Source organism: Anolis sagrei, chromosome 3 (genome assembly GCF_037176765.1).
Source record: "Anolis sagrei isolate rAnoSag1 chromosome 3, rAnoSag1.mat, whole genome shotgun sequence".
NCBI classification, from domain to species: domain Eukaryota; kingdom Metazoa; phylum Chordata; class Lepidosauria; order Squamata; family Dactyloidae; genus Anolis; species Anolis sagrei.
Window position 1 is genome coordinate 87,657,271 of NC_090023.1, and position 22,496 is coordinate 87,679,766.

Genomic DNA, 22,496 nt, shown 5'->3' on the forward strand with positions numbered 1-22,496 from the left:
TACAAATCCATTCTGACTATGGGATTAACAGGAAACCAGCACATAACCAGGGCTGTTGCTTTACAGCTGCCTTATACAGTGCTGGAGAGGGGGAGAAAAGCGCTATCCACTCCAGACTCATTCCAAGGAGCACTTTCATGCCAACAAAAGCTACGATGTGTGAGGAGGAGACCAGTGGCTCCCTTCGCTCTTACAAATCAGCTTAATGGGTGTTAAGATCCATCCGAATATCTCTTTCAGGAAAAGACTGAAGCCTCAGGCTCCTTCACTGCACTCTCTCCATTTCCTGGAAAGCTGAAAGAGCCATTCTAAGAATTCCCATTACCGACCATAGGCAAAAGTCAGGTCAGCTAGAACAAGCTTGTAAAACATGCCAGCAAGTGTGATTTCTGCATTGCAGGGCATTACCTTTTTCCATTTAAATTATTCATCCTACTCTTCCCCTTCTTTTTAAAATATACTGCTTCTTTTTCCTCTTCCTCTTCCTCTCCTCCTCCTCCTCCTTCTTCCTCTCCCACCTCTCTTCCTTTGCTTCCTTTACTAATTAGTGACTCTGCATCAATTGCCTTACACAGAGCCATCAACCATCCTTGAATGTCTCCAGTAAAAGGATATGACCAGTGTTGCAGTATACTCCACTAAGTCCTATTTATAAAGGTTGGTTGGCTTCTGTTATGTCCCTGCATGGGGAGCTGGAGCTGGCAGAGGCAGCTCATGTGTGCTCTCCCCAGATTCGAACCTAAGACCTGGGGAGAGCACAGATGAGCTCCTTCTGCCAGCTCCTGCCGGCACAGGGGTTTAACCCATTGCACCACCGGGAGCTCCATATAGATTTATTTATTTATTTATTTGCAGCTTTTATATTCCGCCCTTCTCACCCCACAGGGGACTCAGGGCGGATTACAGTGTACACATATATGACAAACATTCAATGCCAATTTTTGACATACAAACATATACAGACATACACAGAGGCTATTTAACTTTTTTTCTGGCCACCAGGGGAGCTGTCGCTTTCATCGTCCATCTGAGATGCTGATGAAGCACCTCCGCTTCCCCGCTGGAATGCTTTGCTGGAGTCTTCTTTATGGACTCATAAATCAGTTAATTTAGCCTCCCCACACTTTTTAAGGTGGTACCTTATTTTCCTACTTGACAGATACAACTGTCTTTTGGGTTGCAAAGGTCGACAACAGGCTACACACAATTGGTTGGAAATCCACTCCAACCTGGGCTGGCTTCGAACTCAGGACCTTTTGGTCAGAGTGATCTTAATGCAGCTGACACTCAGCCAGCTGCGCCACAATCCTGGTGCTTGTTAATATTGTGGGACTGGGCAATTTTTTAAAAAAAAGATCTCCCTATAGCAGAATTTACTTTGAAGCTTTTTCTTAGGTTGTGATATGTACATGCAAACATACATTCTTTCATACTAGTAAACTGCAATCTAGCTTTCATTTCTAATAATAGGTCTTCAAATGTCATTTAACTATCGAGGGTTGCCAAATTAATTCTGACTTAAGTCTAATTAGCTGGATGTTCTAATGAAGGTCACATTTAAGATTGATTAGTTCATTGATTACTTAGCTAATCAAACTCATTAAATTCTAATTTGACTTAAATGTCTACCAGTTTAATAACATGTCCTATACCTTGTGAAAATAATCCATCAAATACAATCAACAATAGCCCATTCGGAAGTGGGGGAAATGAATTAATTGATAATTTCAACAAGCAGTAACTGGCTATTTTTAAGAAATACAGATGAAGGAATGAGGTTTAACCAATGTATGTAGGAAAATAGCAAGAATATTCCTGCAAATTTATAAATGATTTTAATGGAGTTTAAAAAAAAAGAATCTTCATATAAAAGGATGCTTTCCAGACAACTCAAATGATTACCATATTCTAGATAATAATGTATGCCCTTGGAAAATTATAAAGACATGTTTGTTTAGACCAACTCCAGAAAGCTCAGAGTTTTGCACTTCTTTTATTATCATAATAATTTTGTTAGGCTAGGCTGACAAAATGAAACTCCAAGTCAGAGATGGGCACGTCTGGAAGACGAGAACACCTTGAAGGGTAAAATATTGCCTTGAAATGCCTTCAGATCCCCAGAGGGGACATGAGGGCACATTTTGAGACTTTCCTGTAGTCTTGTGGCATTTAGAGATATATTTAGGCAACAATAATTTTGAAAAAAAAATACAATCCCTTTTATTAAAGAAAAAATGCAATTTTGTTTTACCCATGGGGGCTTTATGCAGCCATAGGACACAATTTGTCCATTTCTCTCATTGAGTTCTGAACAACTGGGGAGAAGTGGGGGGGGGGGGGTTCTTAAAACCAATACCCAGTACTGAACACCTGAGTAGAGCTTGACTAACTAATCCAATGACATACAGTAACAGAACTGAACATACTGAACTTAATTCTGAATTAACATGCATGGGATTAAGCTGTAAGAAGTACAAAACGTATCACTATTTACCTTTTACAACCACATTATGGCAAATATAAACAAGAGTCTGAAGAGAACCACACAATAAAACAGTAAAAATTGAATGGTAAAAACTAGCTAACAACTTCCAATATTATCCCTTTTATACAACTACCCTCCTTCATTGAAACAACAATCTTCATTAATCTAGCAGAGCTCTCTCACTCCCACTATCTCTCTCACCCACATAAACAGTGGATAACAACTTTTAAATTAGTTTAAATAGGCTAAAAGAAGGAGTACTATAAAAGAGTAATAAAAAGGGGAAATGACTAATATAGACAGTATATAAAAAAGAAAGCAGTGGTCATTAGAAAAATGATAATGGCTTCAGTCTTTTAATAAGCACGCCTCCTTGAATACATGAATTCTAGAATTACTCTGTCTGTTGACCATAAGTTTTGGACTATTTTAAAAAGTGCTTTGTCACCAATAAACAGCATCTGAGCAACCCAACAATGCATGGATGGCTAAGAAAAAAATCTCCTGCAGAAAAGTGTGGCAGCCATGTAAAAATACAAACTTTCTTAATGGCAGGAAAATGGCAACTTGTGTCTCAACTTTTGAAGAAGGGTTGGAATTGTGCATCCCTCCAGATCAGGGGTCCCCAAACTACGGCCCGGGGGCCGGATCCCCTTGGCAGGGGCGGCTGAACCAATAGCAGCCTGGCTGCTGCTCCTCTCCCTCTTGGGGGCTGGGAAGGAAGAGGGAGGCGGAGGCGCAGACGCTGTGAGTGCTGGATCTGAATGCAGGGAGCGAGAAGGCTTGCAAACTGATTAGGGCCTTCCTGCCCCCCCCCCCCAGTCCCCGGATGCTCCATCTCCGCCTGTAGAGCTCCAGGGTGTATGAGCCGTGGTGCACCATGGCTGGGGCTGCAGGGCTGGCAGGCAGCGGGAGGCGCGTCTGTCTCTCTTCTCCATGCTCCTAGTCTTCGGCCCCTCTCCTCTTGCTGCTCCTGTTGCCCCCGGACAGGAGACCAGCAGCAGCAGCCAGGCCAGTAGCAGGGCAGCAAGAGGAGAGCAGCTGAAGGCTAGGAGTGTGGAGAAGAGACATGCCTCCCGCTGCCTGCCAGCGTTGCAGCCCCAGCCATGGCACACCCTGCCTCGAACACCTGGGAGTTCTACAGATGGAGATGGGGCATCTGGGGGCTGGGAGGGGGGGGGGAAGGCTCCGATCTGCTTGCCTGCCTGCCTGCATTCCATCCTTCCTTCCCTCCTTTTGCTTTCTTTCCCCTTTCCTTCCTTCTATCCTTCTTTCCTTCCTTCTTTCTGCCTTAATCCCTTCCCTTCCTTCACCTTTCCTGGCTTTTCCATTTCGTCCTTCTTTCCTTCGGCACTTGGCCGCTCCCTCCCTCCACTCAGATTAAGCTCCGCCTCCTCATCCTCACCCTCTACTGCCACCTGTAGCAGCAGCAGGGCAAAGGGGCGACACAAAGGCCAGTATTCCATTTTCAGTATATCAGGATATCAGGTGCCAAATTTGGTAAAGACCCATCATTGTTTGAGTTCACAATGCTCTCTGGATGTAGGTAAACCACAACTCCAAAACTCAAGTCCAATGTCCCTCAATTTACTTCAGAAGACTATTGTTGTTGTTGTTGATTTTTTAATTCTTTTTTGGACTTCCACTCCCACTACTGGCTGTTAGGAATTGTAGGAGTTGAAGTCCAAAACACAAGGAGGGCCCAAGCTGGTCCATGCCTGTTTTAAAGAATAGCAATGATGTTTAATTCTATTGTAATATTTCATATATTTGTAGATTTAAACTGTATTGAAGTGTAAGCTGCTTTGGCTCCTTCCACACAGCTGTATAAAATCCACACTTATTGGCTTATATGGCAGTGTGGACTCAATGCAGTTCAAAGCAGATATTGTGGATTATCTGCCTTGATATTCTGGGTTATATGGCTGTTTGGAATCATAGAATCAAAGAATCAAAGAGTTGGAAGAGACCTCATGGGCCATCCAGTCCAACCCCCTGCCAAGAAGCAGGAATATTGCATTCAAATCACACCTGACAGATGGCCATCCAGCTTCTGTTTAAAAGCTTCCAAAGAAGGAGCCTCCACCACACTCCGGGGCAGAGAGTTCCACTCCTGAACGGCTCTCACAGTCAGAAAGTTCTTCCTCATGTTCAGATGGAATCTCCTCTCTTGTAGTTTGAAGCCATTGTTCTGCATCCTAATCTCCAAGGAAGCAGAAAACAAGCTTGCTCCCTCCTCTCTTTCAGACAGGCCCTATATCCCAGGATCTGATCCTAGGTTTTCTGTTTATCCCAGATTATCTGGCAGTGCAGACTCATATAATCCAGTTTAAAGCAGAAAACCTGGGATCAGATCCTGGGATATAGGGTGTCTAGAAGGGCCCACAGTCTCCTTGTGGAGACAAAAAGTGATGTATAATAATAATAATAATAATAATAATAATAATAATAATAATATAAAACATAATAATAAAATTGTAGAACAGAAATCTGTTCCTGGTCTGAAAGTGTTATTTTCTGTTTAATTGTGCGGCCCTTACTTTGAAAGTAGTAGTTCTCATCCAGAAACTTTGTGTGGCTGCCACAAACTATCCGCCAAACTCCCATGACAAGAGGTCATGAGAGTTTGGCCAATAGGCTGATCAGTAAACATATTCATGGGTTCCTGCTGTTATAGTAAACCTGTTACCCATGCCACAACATGCTTGAAGTCAAAATTTCATTTATTTGTAATTAGAAATAAATGTTTTACAATATATAAAACAAATGTTTCACAATATTCCTGTGCAAAGTATAGTCCGGCCCTCCAACAGTCTGAGGGACAGTGAACTGCCCCCCCCCCCCCCATTCAAAAAGTTTGAAGACCCCTGCTCCAGATATCGATGAACCGCAACTCTAAAACATACCCCACCATTAGCTCTTTCAACTAGGAATACTGGACTTAGTATCCAGCAACATTTGTAACAAAACTTTCCAAACATTTCATGTTGGTGACAAACTTTTTACATATATATCATTTTGCAACACAGTAATTCAGTTTTACTAGCAAACCCTGGGTCCCCGTCACTCCTCAACCCAGGTAATGCAGTCAATACATTATGATATCATGGCATACAGTATGGAAAGCTCATATCATTCTCACCCTTGTCCTCAAAAGTGTTAAGACCATACAGCATAGCTGGATTAGAAGTTCCAGTCACAAATGAAATCTGTGAGTTGCAAAAACATATCTGAAAACTTAGATTGGAGTTCACTTTGTGCATTACATAATGCTAGGACTCATTCATACTTCTGAATTTTTCTCTCCCTCCCCATGACCTATTATTCAATCTAAGACTGGAAAAGTCAAGAATACAAAGATTAGTCAGGAACAAGAAAACATAATTTACATGAAAACAAATGGAAGTTTTCTCCTACTAACAAATAAGGCCATACAAAGCAATATGATGGCATTCGATATCAGCAAAATGAGTTTTATCCTTATGTGATACTTCACATTTTATAAATTACTTCTCACATTTATATCTAATCCTTCCTTCCTTCAATCCATTCCAGGCAGCATGCCTAGAATTTTCATTTTATCCCTAGTAGTGCAATGCTCAGTAGTAAGTTCTATGCCAGGATAGTGGTAATCTACTGTGAATTTTAGACCAAACATTGAAATATTCAGGGTGCTGAGCCCTATCTCCAAAATCATTTCAGCACTTTGGATAGCTCCTTTAGCTCTGCAGTGGATCTAAGACAGCTATGTACAGAAAGTAGATTGAGTTCTGCTAAAACATCTCTAGGCTATGTCCAATAAATTGCAACAGCCTACAGTAATAACTAGCAATAAAGTTGCTACGCTGAAAACATATCTGGAATAGAAAACATGCTTAGATTTTTTTTTTTAAAAAAAAAGAACTACTTAAAACCAAGTATTTGAGAATTTAGTGTTGAACAATAAAACAGAAAAATAGTTTTCATTCCCTGAACCTATGTGCTGAACATTGCAGGAACAGTTTCTCTTCCACATGTTTCTGAATCAACCAAAGGAAGAGCAGAATCAGTTTTTAACATGCTATTCATTAACAGTCACATCAAGGACAACAACAAATATTCCTCTCCTAAATTTAAATTAGGCTGCCAAAAAACAGAAGTATAGGTTAGAAAAACAGGAAGGGATTCTTGTGTAAGATTAACATAAACCCAGTCAATAAAAAAAAAATCCCAGACCGAACTTCTTGGAAGCAGCCTGGTTTCCCTTCTAAGTATATTTGCACCTTCCTGTGTCATAATGTTTACCTACATCCAATTATGAGAATTAGGCTTTCTGTCCCCAGCCTGACATCTAGCCATCCCTAACTCAGAGAGTATAAGTACATAACTGTAAGCAATCACTGAGAAGTGTGTGAATGTGTAAAATAAATAAATGCTGGTGCGTAGACCCAAAAGTAAGCCATCTTTTAACAAGACAAGTTCATACCACATGAACTCCTGAAAATAGCCTTTTTAAAACACTAGCAAGCAACAAGATGCCAAGGTCAAATGCTACTGATATAAAAAGGTCAGTAGAAGAGATACAAAGCCCAGTTGGTTGCGTCTCCATGACTGATTGGTTACGTTTGACAGCTCTTGATATTGTTAGACACAGCTGAGTGTGAAATCTTACATCAGGTATCCTGACTTTTTGGTACAGCTTTGTTTAATCTGCTAAAGCAAAGGCATCTCTGGGATCCAGATCGTGCTGTGATGAAAAAGAACACCTTAAAAGAAAGGAGCTGGGAATTCAACAATGACTAATAGAACAGACAACACTTTTCGTATTTAAAATCTATATACAAGAATCTGTACTAAACTTAACAGAAACAGATAATGTTGTTTCCTTGCATTTTTTGTGATCTTTAAGAAATCTACATAGCCAGTTTTAACAAGCAACAGTTGCTTTTTTTTTTTGAAGAGAGAGATTATGGAAATGAAAAAGGAAACAACTAAACAATCACAAAGTGAAATTATTTTCTTAATGAAGCCAAAGAGCAGTGATACAAAATATAATTCTAACTACTGTTACTATGGCCCCTTCCAGGCAGGCCCTTTATCCCAGGATCTGATACCAGGTTTTCTGTTTATCCCAGATGATCTGGCAGTGTGGACTCACATGATCCAGTTTAAAGCAGAGAACCCTATGATCTGTCCACAACTGAAACGATTAATCATTACAGAACCTGAGCAAAAATGAATGATTTGACAAATCTAAATTATGCTATTTCAATTCCAGACAGGCACAATCATCACTGATTATTAACAAGTTAAATGTTGTCAGATATTTTAATCATCTCATTCCTCATCTCATCTGTTAAATATATGGCCTGGATATTTCTGAAGAATAATAATAGCCTAATATGCCTTAGCAAAGGTTTTTTGAATCACTTTTCAGGAACTTTGATAATGCCATAATACTGTGCCCTCAAATCTGGCAAAATTCACTCAAGTTGGTCTACAATTCCTATCTTCCCCAATCAGCATGGCCCATTCAGAATGAATAATGGACATTTTAGTCTATGCAACAATAACTACAACAAGATATTCTATCTGATCTTATGTATATTTATTTGGAAGAAATACATACAGTGCTTACTCCCAGGTAACAATGGAAGTAAGCACAGGGCTGTATATGCTCTTGAAGGTGTTCTTCAGAGGCTGTGTGAAATACATGATCAGAAATGTTTGGAGTTAAAATCTCACACCATGTACTAAACAAAATGGTATGAATTATTCCAGTAAATGGTCTGAGAATTTCAGCTCCAGAAATTGCTGAAGTTATTTGGGTCCCATGTGAGTGAAAAGCTACTTACGTATAAATAAAATAAAATTTAAAAAGTCCCTGAAGGCCTTTGAGAGCATATATAGACTGAAAGATGTTGGACTTTTTATTAGTAAACCATTCATCCATTCAGCACCTTGAGACATGTCTTCTGTTTTCAGCTAGTTCCAGTAGAAGCATATAAACTATTAGTAAATGAAAATCCAACCATATGTAAATCATATTAATTAAATGGATTTACTCTAGTTGAACTAGCAGTTGGATTTAGGCCCTTGAATTTTTATTTTTCAAAAAATGAGATGTTTGTAGCTATAGCCCATCTTCAAAACTCATCTTCTCAGAACATGGTGGCAAAGGCTAGTGCCCAAGTTGTGAAAAACCACAGGAATTATTTCAAAATGTTTGGTGTCATATCATAGTTGTTTTGTGAGAAACATGGAAATATGGAAAGCCATTTTACTTCCCAAAAGAATCATGCTTTTTCTGTTATTAAAAAATATCATTTTCCAATTCCTCATTACATTGACAGACAATGGTACCAGTACATCTTGATCAAACACTGAAGTAACTCCAAGCGGCAATGAGAATGTATTCAACTGCCCACAACTAGTAACATTTTTCTTATTGGCACTGGATGTATTTGCTTACTAGGGATTCCTGAGTGAGATCTCACTTTGATGTTCAGAAAAGGATGAGGCATCCCAAAGAAGAGTGATATGTGCCCCCCACTCTCATGTACATAATTTAGTTGTAAAAAGCAAGTACTCACTGATCTGATTTGTAGATGAGCTATAGAAGGCATTGACTGTAGTTGGACTAGTAAACCACCTGTTGAAACAGAACAAATTGGCTTATATAAGTTTATTAATCAATAGTAAACACATCAAAAGAAGAAATGTTAGGCCACCAGCAATGAAATGTGTACAGAAGAAAGTAGGAATTTCTCCTATTGCATTTCCTATTAAAGATAGGGAAAGGTAAAGGTTTTCCCCTGACATTAAGTCCAGTCGTGTCTGACTCTGGAGGTTGGTGCTCATCTCCATTTCTAAGCCGAAGAGCCAGCATTGTCCATAGACACCTCCAAGGCCTTGTGGCCAGCATGACTTCATGGAGCACTGTTAAAGGTACAATTCCAAAATAATCTTGGAAAGATCTTTGAAATAAATGTATATTAATGCCATCCATATTAATTACATGATCATATTTTGACTGAGTGATTTAAAACAAAAACAACAACAACAACAACAATTTTATTGTCCACCTCTCCTTGCAGCATCAATGAGCTCAGTTAGTTTGGTTCCAGCCAACACCAAACTCGAGGCTATGTTTTGGCTTCATTATGAATTTCTTAACACAATAGTTGCAGTGAAGACTTTGAGACATGGTCAGCAATAATGTCGGGGGGGGGGGGTGTCATAGAATCATAGAATCAAAGAGTTGGAAGAGACCTCATGGGGCCATCCACCCCTGCCAAGAAGCAGGAATTTTGCATTCAAATCACCCCTGACAGATGGCCATCCAGCCTCTGTTTAAAAGCTTCCAAAGGGTGTTTGATTTCATCCTATCCAACCATTGTCTACTTGGATTGTTGTAGGTTTTTCAGGCTGTATAGCCATGTTCTTGAAGCATTCTCTCCTGACGTCTCGCCTGCATCCTCAGAGGTTGTGAGGTCTACTTACCTAAAGAGCTGGAAAGAAGCTCTTTATAGCCACTGGACCAAAAACTTGTCTTTCATAATTCAACTTCTAGTTTCTAGATCTCACTTATTAACATCTGATATTAAAGGAATTGTGGCTCCAACTGTGGTACTTATGCCTCGGTAAGCTGCCTTCCTTTTGAATAAGGTCAGAACGCTTATTTGGAATTAGAAATTATGTTTGCAGTGAACAAAAGGGTTAACAACAATATAATAATTGGATTGTTGTAGGTTTTTCAGGCTGTATGGCCATGTTCTAGAAGCATTCCCTCCTGATGTTTTGCCTGTATCTGTGGCAGGAATCCTCAGAGGTTGTGGATGCCTGCCACAGGTGCAGGTGAAACGTCAAGAGAGAATGCTTCAAGAACATGGCCATGAAAGCCCCTGACAATAACAATATTATCATCAATTATTAATGGATAGATATTGGAGAGCAAACCTTTGGTTAACTTTCTGAACTAGAACAAATGTTCAAAATGTTATTTCATATGCGTATTAATGGAACTGACATATTATCGTAGAAAGAAGCATCTCTTTGGTTTTTAGGATTTGGCTATAGCTGCTGTGAAAAAGGTTAGAGGTTAATTTTACTCTTTCTAGGTTCTTGTGGGTTTTTTCAGGCTATAGGGCCATGTTCTAGAGACATTTCTCCTGACGTTTTGCCTGCATCTATGGCAAGCATCCTCAGAGGTAGTGAGGTCTGTTGGAATTAGGACAATGGGTTTATATATCTGTGGAATGGCTGGGGTGGGGCAAAGAGCTCTTCTCTGCTAGAGCTAGGTGTCATAGCTAACTTCTACATGGAACACTTTGAAAAACAAGCCCTGGAGACAGCAACCAAAAAGCCCACAATATGGTTCAGATATGTGGATGACACCTTCACCATTGGGAGCCATGGAGAAGACAGGTTCCTGGACCAACTTAACAGCATCCACCCAAAAATCCAATTCACAATGGAAAAAGAAAATGAAGGAAGACTGCTAGATGTCCTAGTTATCCGCAAACCAGATCAACAATGGGGACACACTGTCTATAGAAAACCCACACACAGAGATAGATATCTACATAAAATCTCCAACCATCACCCAAGTCAAAAAAGAAGCACCATTAAAGCCTTGGCAGACCGTGCAAAAAGAATCTGCAAACCCCACCTCCTCCAAGATGAACTGAACCACCTCAACTGGGCTCTCCAGGCCAATGGATACTCCACCTCAGACATCAGAAGAGCTGCAAGACCAAGAACAAGCCACGAGAGTCAAGATGAAGATCCACCCAGAGGAAAAGTGTTCCTGCCATACATCAAGGGAACCACTGGCCGCATAGGGAAGTTGATGAGGAAACACAACATACAAACAATCTACAAACCCACCAAGAAAATCCAACAAATGCTACGTACAGCAAAGGACAAGAGGGATCCTCTCACCTCTGCAGGAGTCTACCGTATACCATGCAGCTGTGGACAAGTCTACATAGGGACCACCAAACGCAGCGCCCAAACACGAATCAAGGAACATGAAAGGCACTGCAGACTACTTCAACCAGAGAAGTCAGCCATAGCAGAGCACCCAATGATCCAACCTGGACACAGCATATTATTTGAGAACACAGAAATGCTGGACCACTCCAACAACCACCATGTCAGACTACACAGAGAAGCCATTGAAATCCACAAGCATGTGGACAATTTCAACAGAAAGGAAGAGACCATGAAAATGAACAAAATCTGGCTACCAGTATTAAAAAACTCTAAAATTACAACAGCAAAACAGCAGAGAGGAAACAACCAGGCACATCTTAACACCTCTCAACAAAATATTTTCCCAGGCTCAGCCAGGCCTTCAAATGCTAATGAAGGTAGTCAGTTGAAACATTCTCACCTAGCTCCAGCAGAGAAGAGCTCTTTGCCCCACCCCAGCCATTCCACAGATATATAAACCCATTGTCCTAATTCCAACAGACCTCACTACCTCTGAGGATGCTTGCCATAGATGCAGGTGAAACGTCAGGAGAAATGTCTCTAGAACATGGCCCTATAGCCCAAAAAAACCCCACAAGAACCTATTGATTCCAGCCATGAAAGCCTTCGATAATACATTTTACTCTTTCTCGTTATCCTTCTTTTTTCTTTTCTTTTCTTTTTGTAAGATGTGTGGGATAATCCTTACTGTTATGATTGTAATTTTATAGTATGTTGTTTTCTTTATTATATTTTTATTCTCTTTCACATAATTTTAAGAAAATATTTTTAAAAGAAATATATATATATGTAAAAGCACCTTTAATTGAGAGATTTTTGACAATGGTTATTTAACGCTTTTGTATAATCATTATAAACTGGCAATGTACATTCGTTATTCATTAATCTTTGCATGTTTAAATGAATGGGAAAGCTGAATGTTATTCAAGTGAAACAACAAGGAACAACATCATATAAATACCTTCAATAGCCATCATAAAATATTCACAGAAAATGATTATTGGGTTGTAGAGTTATTCAGGACATTTATAAAACATTGTGTAATTCTGTCACCCAACTTGTTAAAAGGCTTTCTAACCTGTTGAAAGGCTTTCTGATGGGGGTGTTTTGATTCTGCTTTTCCTGAATGGCAGGGGGTTGAACTAGATGGACCATGTGGTCTCTTTCAACTCTATGATTCTATGATTCTACAGCAGATTTTTTTTGTAAGATAATGGAAAGCAAAAGATGACTGACATCTAGGATGAGAAGTCAGGAGAAAATATTTAGCAGGGTTGACTGCACTCCAATTTCAGAGTCATTTATGGCAGCAGCCAAATAAACTAATTTGAAATGCAGCAGACCAGCTGCTTACAAAGAGGGTTTGTTTTTTTTTACACAGGACAGTACTGAATGACTTTTGCAATGACCTGTCAGGACACTTTTGAGACATTGGGCACTTTTATTGGGAATTTAAAATGCCACTGCACATTTGAAGTCTCTAGCATGGTCTCCACCTTTGACATCATCTCTTTATTCCTATGTCCTTCTGCTGTCTCAAAGCTTTTTTTCTGCTTAGATTCTAACAAGAAAAGTACTATGAGACTTAACATGAAATCATTGAAGCTGGCCTCCAGTCCTTTCTTAGCAATCAATTCAAATGGTTAATGGTTAAAGTATTTGCATATGTTAAATTGTCAGTTCTTCTAAATGTTTATTGGTGAGCAAGGTTTATAATGTTTTGTACTGTTAAATAAACAAGCAAACACTTTCTACCCCTCCTTTTTGTTGCTTGTCATTTTATCTTTTCAAAAGTTCTAGATAGGCTTGGTAGAGATTTTATGAATGGGAACTATTGTAGTAATTGTGTGTTCAGCTATGACTCTGCAGACTAGGGTTTAATTTTTCACTTGGCCACAGAAACCCACCAGGTGACCCTTTCCTTCTCAGAAAAAAACCCATGGTAGATTTGCCTTGGGGTTTCCATAAATTGGAAATGACTCAAAAGTGCACACCAACTTTTCTTAAAAAATCAAAATACTGTAATTCATTTCTACATTTTACTTCATTCAATGAGCTGGATTTATTTCCATACCTTTAAAAATTTATAGAGGGGTGAGGGCTCATTCCCATTATATGAGCCAAATCATCCTTCCTCGGTAGCAGAGTCATGGCAGGCAAAATACACTCATTTCTCCAACTGTTTCCACAAGGAACTAAACTACAGTGCATGTTCTAGGAATTCCTACCAGATTCACTCAGCCTTTGGGCAAACAATCCCACAAGAAAATGAGTGGTGGGTGTATTTGTCATCTCAAGAGGACTGGTATCTGGAAAGCTGTGCAAACCAAACAATGCATTTGATATAACTTCACAAAGAGTTGCTCAAGCCTAAGTGACTCAGTTTAAAGACCTCTTCACATGGGGCTTTTTAGCCCCATTTTGTCACCTTTAAGGAGGTCTTTTGATCGGGCCTGTCTGGTGACAGATGATACATGGAAGGCCCTGCCCACTCCCCCCCCCCCCCAAAAAAAGGCACTTCCTCTCAACTACAGGAAAGTATGTGTGTTTTGGGTAACTCTGATGGAGCTACCCACATTTTAGAGATAAAAAGCCTGTAGGATGGTAGAAAAGACAGTGGGACAATGTATTGCTATATATTGCCACCCTTTCTGCCATCTGATGGAGGGGATGGAAAGAGTGTCAAAGCACCCTTTCCTGCCCTCCATGTGATAAGGGGGGGGGAGGATGGAGGGCACGCGGGTTAACACAAGCTACTCTGCGTGCCTTCCCTTTGCTGGCAAAAGCTGCTGAAACAGCACAGCCCCTTTTGGCCATGTGAAGAGGTCCTAAGAAGTCTTTCCTTACACTGAAAAATTATAGGTGAAGCAGCCACAAATTGCTCATTTTGCACCCAGTATGGACAATTACCTGACATTCATCAGTAGTGACAAAGAGGCCATCTTTGCTTATGACCTTGCTTTAGATGGGCATGTAATGTGAAATGTACCAATATCTCAGGCAGATCTTGTATCTAATGACTAGGTCAAACCAATGTACTGCCTGAGGCAAAATAAATGATGAAATCCTTCCCTATTCAATGTACAAAAAGTTGATTAAACATTGCTTCCATTGTTGATGGTGTCCTCCACTATATGCAATGTCAGGCAGCATGAGCTGACGTGTGGCAGGGTACACTTATGGGCCATTCCCCATACAGCTCTGCATTCCTACCCTAAGTGTCTGATCATTGGTTCAGCTAGGGCAAAACCTATAAGAAAAGCCTTAGGTAATGAAGAAAAAGGGAGAAAAACCAATTGAGACAATGGTAAACAGATCTGATGTCAAAACTTGGGCTGTCATGGTGCGTGACTGGAGTTGATGCTGCTCCACAAAGCATCCTTATTTTTTTAAGAAAAACATTAAAAGGCAGCCATCTGGGTATGTGTATAATTACAGATCGTCTTGTTGTTGTTATTTAAACATATTGTCTTTTTCTATTACAAAATTATGTTAATTGCCAAGAAAATGGGTTTAACAGCAAGAAGTTGGTAAGATAAAGAGCTCATCTACACTGTAGAAATATTGCAGTTTGATACTACTTTGATTGCCATGTTTCATTATTATGGAATCATGAGAGTTGTAGACTTTAGTCTTCTCTGCCAGAAAGGGTGTCCCACCAAACTACAGATCCAAGGATTCCATAACACTGGACCATGAAAATTACAGTGGCGTCAAACTGCATTTACTCTACAATGTATATGAACCCTAAGTCTACTTCATCAGATGCAAATAGACTGCAGACGATGGAGTAGATGCAACCTATGAAAGCACATGCTACCAATTTATTTCTCTCAGTATCAAAGCTGTTCTAAAATCCTTTGCATATTGATGCAGGCTAACACGACTCTATCTTTAAATCCAATTTTGTCAATATTGCCATAATGGTCAAATGATTCAAGAGTATAAAATGGAAAACCTTAAATGCTCATGCTATCTTTCATTCACTCATTTTAAATAAGCGCTGCCAAGTTATTATTTGGTTATTTTAGCTCTTACATGTGTGAAATGTACAAGCAGTTATAAATGATAAAATGGTCAGGGGGAAATGAAAAAAATGTTAAATCCTGGTTCTAAAATTACTAAGTTTCCCTTTTGTATTTGTTGTTTGAAGCAGTTATCTAAGTTTATCTAAAATGCTCAATGTTCTCTGAGGCTCACTATTATTGGGAAGTGCTAGATTGTCTATAGATATATTGTGTTGGCACTCAATGTGACCTCACCAGAAATGTGGTATTGCCAGCAAGCCTCTGGGAGAAAGCTGCTTACTGATAGCAAGGAAGCAGTAGCCCTGTTGGCCGTATGGACAGCAGATTGGGCCAAATCAAATCTAGCTTTTCATGCCTCTAACACAGCAGGATCACTCTAGAGCAGTGGTTCTCAACCTTTCTAATGCAGTGACCCCCAAATAAAGTTCCTTGTGTTGTGGTGACCCCCAACCATATTTTCGCTGCTACTTCATAAATAATTTTGCTACTCTTATGAATTGTAATGCAAATATCTAATATGCAGGATGTATTTTCATTGTTACAAATTGAACATAATTAAAGCATAGTGATTAATCACAAAAAAATAATGTTTAGGGGAGTATGGATAATTGATGATGGGATTTGCGGTACCTTCAACCAATTCAGCTCTGACTTCTACAGACCACTGAGATCCCCCACGAATTACAGACCTGGACCAAACTTGGCACATAGAACTCCCATACCCAACAGAAAATACTGGAGGAGTTTGGGAGGAGTTGACAGTGATTTATGGGAGATGTAGTTCACCTACATCCGGAAAGCACTGAGAACCCAAATGACTATGGATCTGGACCAAACTTGGCATGAATACTCAATACGCCCAAATTTGAAAAATGGTGGAATTTGGGGGAAATGGATCTTGACATTTGGGTGTTGTAGTTGCTGGGATTTATAGTTCCTCAGCAAAAATCCCTTTTATCTGATCCAAGCAAGGCTGGAGAGGAGAAAAGGCTTTGTCTCCTCCGCCCAAGGAAGAATATCTAACCCAAAGTAGTTCCGGCTGGAACTACTTTGGGTGGGAGGAGCCTGGAGAAGACTAGCCTTCCTCCAGTCTCCTCCTGACGTCTACGAGGACAGTCGCACGTTCCAGGTCGGTAAGTTGGGCCTACGGGGGCAGCGAGGCCCTTGGCCTCGTGCTCCCGTGGCCCAGGAGATCACAGTGGGCCCAGCTTTCCTGGCCGTAGCCACAACCAGCGCGGTGCTGGGTGGAGGGCCTGGCGAGGGCGGAGAGGTTTTTTGGCCTCCTGGCCTCGTGGCCCGCTCGCGGAGCTCCTTATGTGCGCGTGCACGGTTACTGGGATGGCGCGGGTGAGGTGGCGGGCCCACCCCCAGCCGCCAGTTCGTTGGGGCTCCCACTTGGGCGGCTTTTTCTGCCAACGGTTCCAGGCTCCTGAGGGCTAGAGATGCCCCTGGTCCCCCAGCGGTGTTTGCGGGGCACGCGCAGTGTGAGCGCCTTTTGGCGCTCTGGGCGGGAGCGCTAGGCGGTTGGGGTTTCCGCCGCGCTTGAGCCTGCCTCGGTGTGGTTTTTGGGAGCGGCAGCGGCCCTGGGAACTCTGCTTGGGTCACCAGCCGCGTTCCATGAGCTCCCAAGCTATCGACCATTTCGAGGGATTTTTTCGCCTGGGCTATAATGGTCTATATGGCTATAACTGCGCTCCATGCGGTCATGCCGGCCACATGACCTTGGGGGTGTCTATGGACAATGCTGGCCCTTCGGCTTAGAAATAGAGATGGGCACCACACCCCAGAGTCAGGCATGACTGGACTTAAGGTCAGGGGACTACCTTTACCTTTACCTATAATGGTCTGCAGGTTGAATTTACATTATTGTCTAATTTGAGTCCAGTTTTCTATATAGTGTACAGTAAAGGCATATTGAAAGTAAGAAGGGAGAGAGGTCTTGCCGCATGAATAGCAGCCATTTTGACTGCACCTCGTGGCTGGCGGCCATTTTTACGTCACCTCATGGCAAGTAGCCATTTTGTGGTTTGTTGTTTTCGTGTTTCCCCGGGTAATTGGTGGCCATCTTTGCCTCTGAGGGGGCGAGGGCATTATTGAACCCAGCTCTTTGCCCTTACAGGCCAGGCAGTAATAGCACACTGTTGCTTTGGCTTTACCACCACCGACCCCCCCCCCCTGCATCATTGCCCCTCTTCCCCCTGTCATACGCTGCGGCGGAGAGTTCCACCGCTGAACACATATAAATAAATGAAAAAGGGGTACAGCATTTTTAGATGGAATTTTCTTTCTTATATTCCGAAGCTGTTGTTCCACATCATAATCTCCATACATATTAAACAAGTTGCTCACTCACTGGTGGCTTCCTATCACAGGTTTATCTATGGCTACAATCACATAGAAACAGATAATCAGGGAATCGATAGGGTTGGAGGAGACCTCATGGGCCATCCAGTCCAACACCATTTTGCCAGGAAGCAGACTACTGTAAAGCTCATTGGGCCATTAAATAAATAAATAAAAAATTGCGAGTTTTGACATTCGATTAAAGTCCTTTGACCGATGGCCGGCCACTTTGAGGGCTTCTGGTGTCGTTATAGAAAGGTACTCCTTCGTGCATGTGTCAGGGCTTAGGTTGCATGACATTTGATGGTCAGTGGTTTGCTCTTTGTCACACTCCCGTGTTACGGATTTCACTGATGGCCCCGTTTCTAGAGGTGGGCCCTGCATCTGGTGGCGCCGGAGCCCAGTCTCTTTCAGCGCCTTCCAAGTCGCCCAGTTTTAAGTGTGTCCAGGTGAGAGTCTCTCATTTGATATCAGCCATGGTTTAGGCGCTGGGAATTTGGGCCTGCCATTTTGGACTTTTACTTGCTGAAGTGTTCGTGCGAGGATCTCTATAGAGCTTATAAGTTTTATTTTAGGTGTAGGCTGTTAACTTACAGGCCATACCCAAGCAGGGGATGAGCCGGAGATGTCTCGCCTTGGTCCTTTCAGTATTAGAATCATAGAATCAAAGAGTTGGAAGAGGCCTCATGGGCCATCCAGTTCAACCCCCTGCCAAGAAGCAGGAATAGTGCATTCAAATCACCCCCGACAGATGGCCATCCAGCCTGCTGGAGTGGTCGTGACTTCCCGGTGGATGTTTGGTGCTGTGAGCCCTCAATGTCAAATTAGTACTGTTATTACTACTACTGCTTCTAATAATAACAATAACAATAACAACAACAATAACAACAAAACAACAACAACAATAATAATAATAATAATAATAATAATAATAAACGCAGTCAGTAAATGGCGATTTTAGACAACCAGACAGCCGGATCCATAATAACCATCAGTTAGAATATTACAGTCGAACCATCTTATAATAAGATAGCTTATACAGCCAGACATATATTATTATTGTTTATAATAATAAAGATTAACAATAATAAAAAACGGATAAAATAATAATAATAATAATAATAATAATAATAATAATAATAATAATAATAAAATAAAAAATGGTCCACCCGAGCTCGTAAAGACCGATCTAACTAAAGTGGTGTTATTTTGTTTTCAGAATGCTACCTAGAAAGAATGTTGGTGGCCCAAAAGGCAAGGGTCCCGCTAGAAGGAGACAGGGGAACCGCCGCCAACCACACGCTACTGTGGCCCCAGAGGACAAAACGGCAAAGGAAGTATTCCATGCCCTATTGGCCCGAATTGAGGCAGTTGAAGCAATAACAGACAACCTGCCTCCTGAACATGCCTTGCATCCATCTCAAAACTTAGGTGAGGACTTTTTACCTGAACCTCCCTTTTCCTGTAATGTCTCTCTAGTACCCAGTGCTGAATGGGAACATGAACAATATACTGACTCAGCTCAGCCGTTTTCCGCAAGAAAATCAACGCTACCTGTGTCATCACCATTACCTGCAACTGGGGCCCTGGACGACAGTGTGGGTCAGATGACGCCGACGCCTGGTGAAACCTCAATTATGTCAATAGGTAATCCTGATTTGCCTCCGGACCTCATGGAAGGCCGGCACACACAAAAAGTAGAACAGGATGGCTTCATCCACACTAAGTTACTCACACAAAGTGAGGGCCCAGCTGTTTCTTATGACACCCAAACATTGGCCTCAACGAGTGATTCAGTTGTTGTCTGTGATAGCGCCAACCAAGCGTCTGGGGCACCCTCTAAGTTAATACCACCATTTGAGGGGTTTCCCCCGGCACCTCTGGGTGCACATCTGCCTTATGAGACAGTGCTTGCTATTTTAAACAACGAGTACATAGAGTTGTTCACCCTGTACTACGGGCGTCAAAAAGAGACACAAGTCGACTATGGGGATACTCCGCACAATATAACTTCACGTGTGGGGAGGATAGATCCAAGCTGGGCCAATTGGTTTCACTGCTTTATGATTTACGCTAGTGTGCTTATACATCATTACCCGACACGGGCACAGTCACTTTTCAAATACTTGGACATCATTCGGGAGGCATACTACAGTTTTCCTGGAGACGTTTGGCTCAGATATGATAAGCTGTTCCGACAAAAGGCTGCAGGTGATCCCTCACTGCGCTGGGATATAGTAGACGGACAGCTTTGGAGGTCAGCACTATCCCCATATATGGGTTGAAATAGCGACGATACATCACGTTTCTATAGCCAACTATCGGCCTCTCATTAACATTCAAAGACGAAAGACTACTTGCCACACGCTCCAGAGCGGATAATATTATGTCTAAGGCCCAACATCACCACGGTCAATTCTCGGGTCATGGTACAAATAGCCTCTACATTACTGCTCCAATACTTCTTCAAGGCCTTTCACAAATTAATTGGCTATTGCCATAAAGCTACACCACAAGAGAGATGTTTATTCAAATATAGTTATATCATAAGCATATTGATATATAAAGACACACTATAATACAGAGTGGCCATACTAGCTTCAGATACATCGGGCCACTCTGGATGCACATAGTTGGAGTTGTGAAACCAACAGACAGATGTTTTGTTTTGGTTTGATTATATTTAGGATTGAAGTGGTGATGGTTTGGTATTTCTAAGTTTGCTGCGCAGGGCAATTAAATAAGTTCTTGTTCAACTACATGATTGTCTGGATAGTCAACAATGTAGTAAAATATCAAACACCTCACTAGACAATTAACCTCTCCAGGGTTTAGCTGTTCCAGGCCTGCTGTCGCTGATGGTTATATAAAATCACAAATAATTCGATGTAGGGTCGTTTGGAGGCAAGTTGATAAGTTCGGTTAAGATACCACTTATAACAGCTAACGGGGTTGAGCCATCCATGCCGATACAAGTTTGAGATATAACAACAGGTGAGGGGGCTTATAAGGGCCAAAGTCGAATTTGATAACACCCGAAGCCGAAAACAGTCAGGGCTATAGCGGGACTGGCCTTGATACACCCAGATGGAGATTGGAGCGATCGGCTTATATCTAAGCACTTGTGAGGTTGGCGAAAACAGGTGCCCCGAGGTGGCGCTATTACAAGTCCATCAGGGGTGGCATTACTTGGGGGGGGACAGAGGGGTATTACGCCCCCTTCCCGAAGGGTTAATCTGTGTTTATTGAGTCTTGACAGCTCCAGCCGGTTGGGTCATGGATAGACAACCTGTGGAGCCACGGGGCGGATAGACGGAGTATGTCTGATCTACATTACCACTTGATCTACATTACCACCATCAAGACAATTATCGATCGGATTTTCGGGGAAGGAGAGCCTGATAGATTGGACAAGAAGTTTTTGTTATGATCGTGGGGTTTTGAAGATGGGTGCCCCGAGGCGGCACTATTTCAAGTCCACCAGGGGTGGCATTACTTGGGGGGACAGAGGGGTATGACACCCCCTTCCCTATGTGTCGATCGGTGTTTTTTTTGAGTTTTGACAGCTCCAGCCAGTTTGGCTCATGGAGTCGTGTCTGGGTCATATTCAACACTTGATCTACTTACCACTATCAAAGGATTATCAATCGGGCTTTCGGAGAAGGAGGAGCCCGATAGATTGGACGACAGTTTTTTTTGTTACAATTGTGAAGTTTTTTCAAAACTGGGTGCCCCGAGGCGGCACTATTACAAGTCTAGATGTGCCCCGAGGTGGCACTATTACAAGTCCACCATGGGTGGCATTAGTTGCGGGGACTGAGGGGTATTGCACCCCCCTTCCCGATGTGTTGATCTGTGTTTTGAGCCGTGGCAGCGCCAGTCGGTTTGGCTCATATGTCCAAAATTATGGAGCACATGCTATGAACCTTATTGGGTAAGACTCTGAGACTCCAAGAAATACCAAGTTCCATCCAGCTTAATGACAATACACATGGTTGTTGTCAATAGAGACAACACGAAGAGCAGTTGTATATTTCACAACATTGGAATCAGTTAAGTTACAGCCATATGTGGGCAACTTTTCTTGAGCACAGGCTAGCAGGTTATAGGAGCTGTTTTATGGAGTGGGAGGATGGGACTAAGTAGACACTTGTCCGCATCCAGTGGCAGAAAAACAGCTAGGAAAGGAAACATTTATCTGGTGTGCACCCAAGACACCCCCTTTGGGGAGACAAAAGGCCATTAATGTTAAACATCACCGATTGTTACACTATCCAAGGTGAACAAGATAATGGCTTTAAATGGGGAGGGTCTTACCTCAATATCCTTGAGGAAGATTCCTCCAACACATTTTGCTAATAAGATTACCCAGGTTTACGTCACCCGGGAAGCGGGTGCTTCGCCCTGTGAGCCGAGGGGGGGTAGTCCGAGAAGGGACACCACCTCGGCTTTATTCATTGCACGTTTCATGCTAGTCTGATTATGGTTTTGAGTGTTAGATTTAATTAGGTAACAGTTAATAAAGTTGCCCAATTTTAAACCCATAACTTGTGTGGTGTCTTCTTTTGGGGAGTTGGCAGACAATCCCTTTTATCTGATCCAAGCAAGGTTAGAGAGGAGAACAGGCTTTGTCTCCTCCGCCCAAGGAAGAATATCTAACCCAA

At 41.8% G+C, this 22,496-nt stretch overlaps 1 protein-coding gene across 1 annotated transcript in view; it reads right to left on the reverse strand.

Moving 5' to 3' along the window:
- The window catches only part of PHEX (phosphate regulating endopeptidase X-linked), a 140,944-nt gene that overhangs the window by 21,952 nt on the left and 96,496 nt on the right, over window positions 1-22,496 (reverse strand). The window contains exon 15 of the mRNA XM_060770102.2: window positions 9,058-9,116. Within this exon, the coding sequence (XP_060626085.2) occupies window positions 9,058-9,116 (59 nt within the window). The remainder of the gene's footprint in view (window positions 1-9,057; window positions 9,117-22,496) is intronic.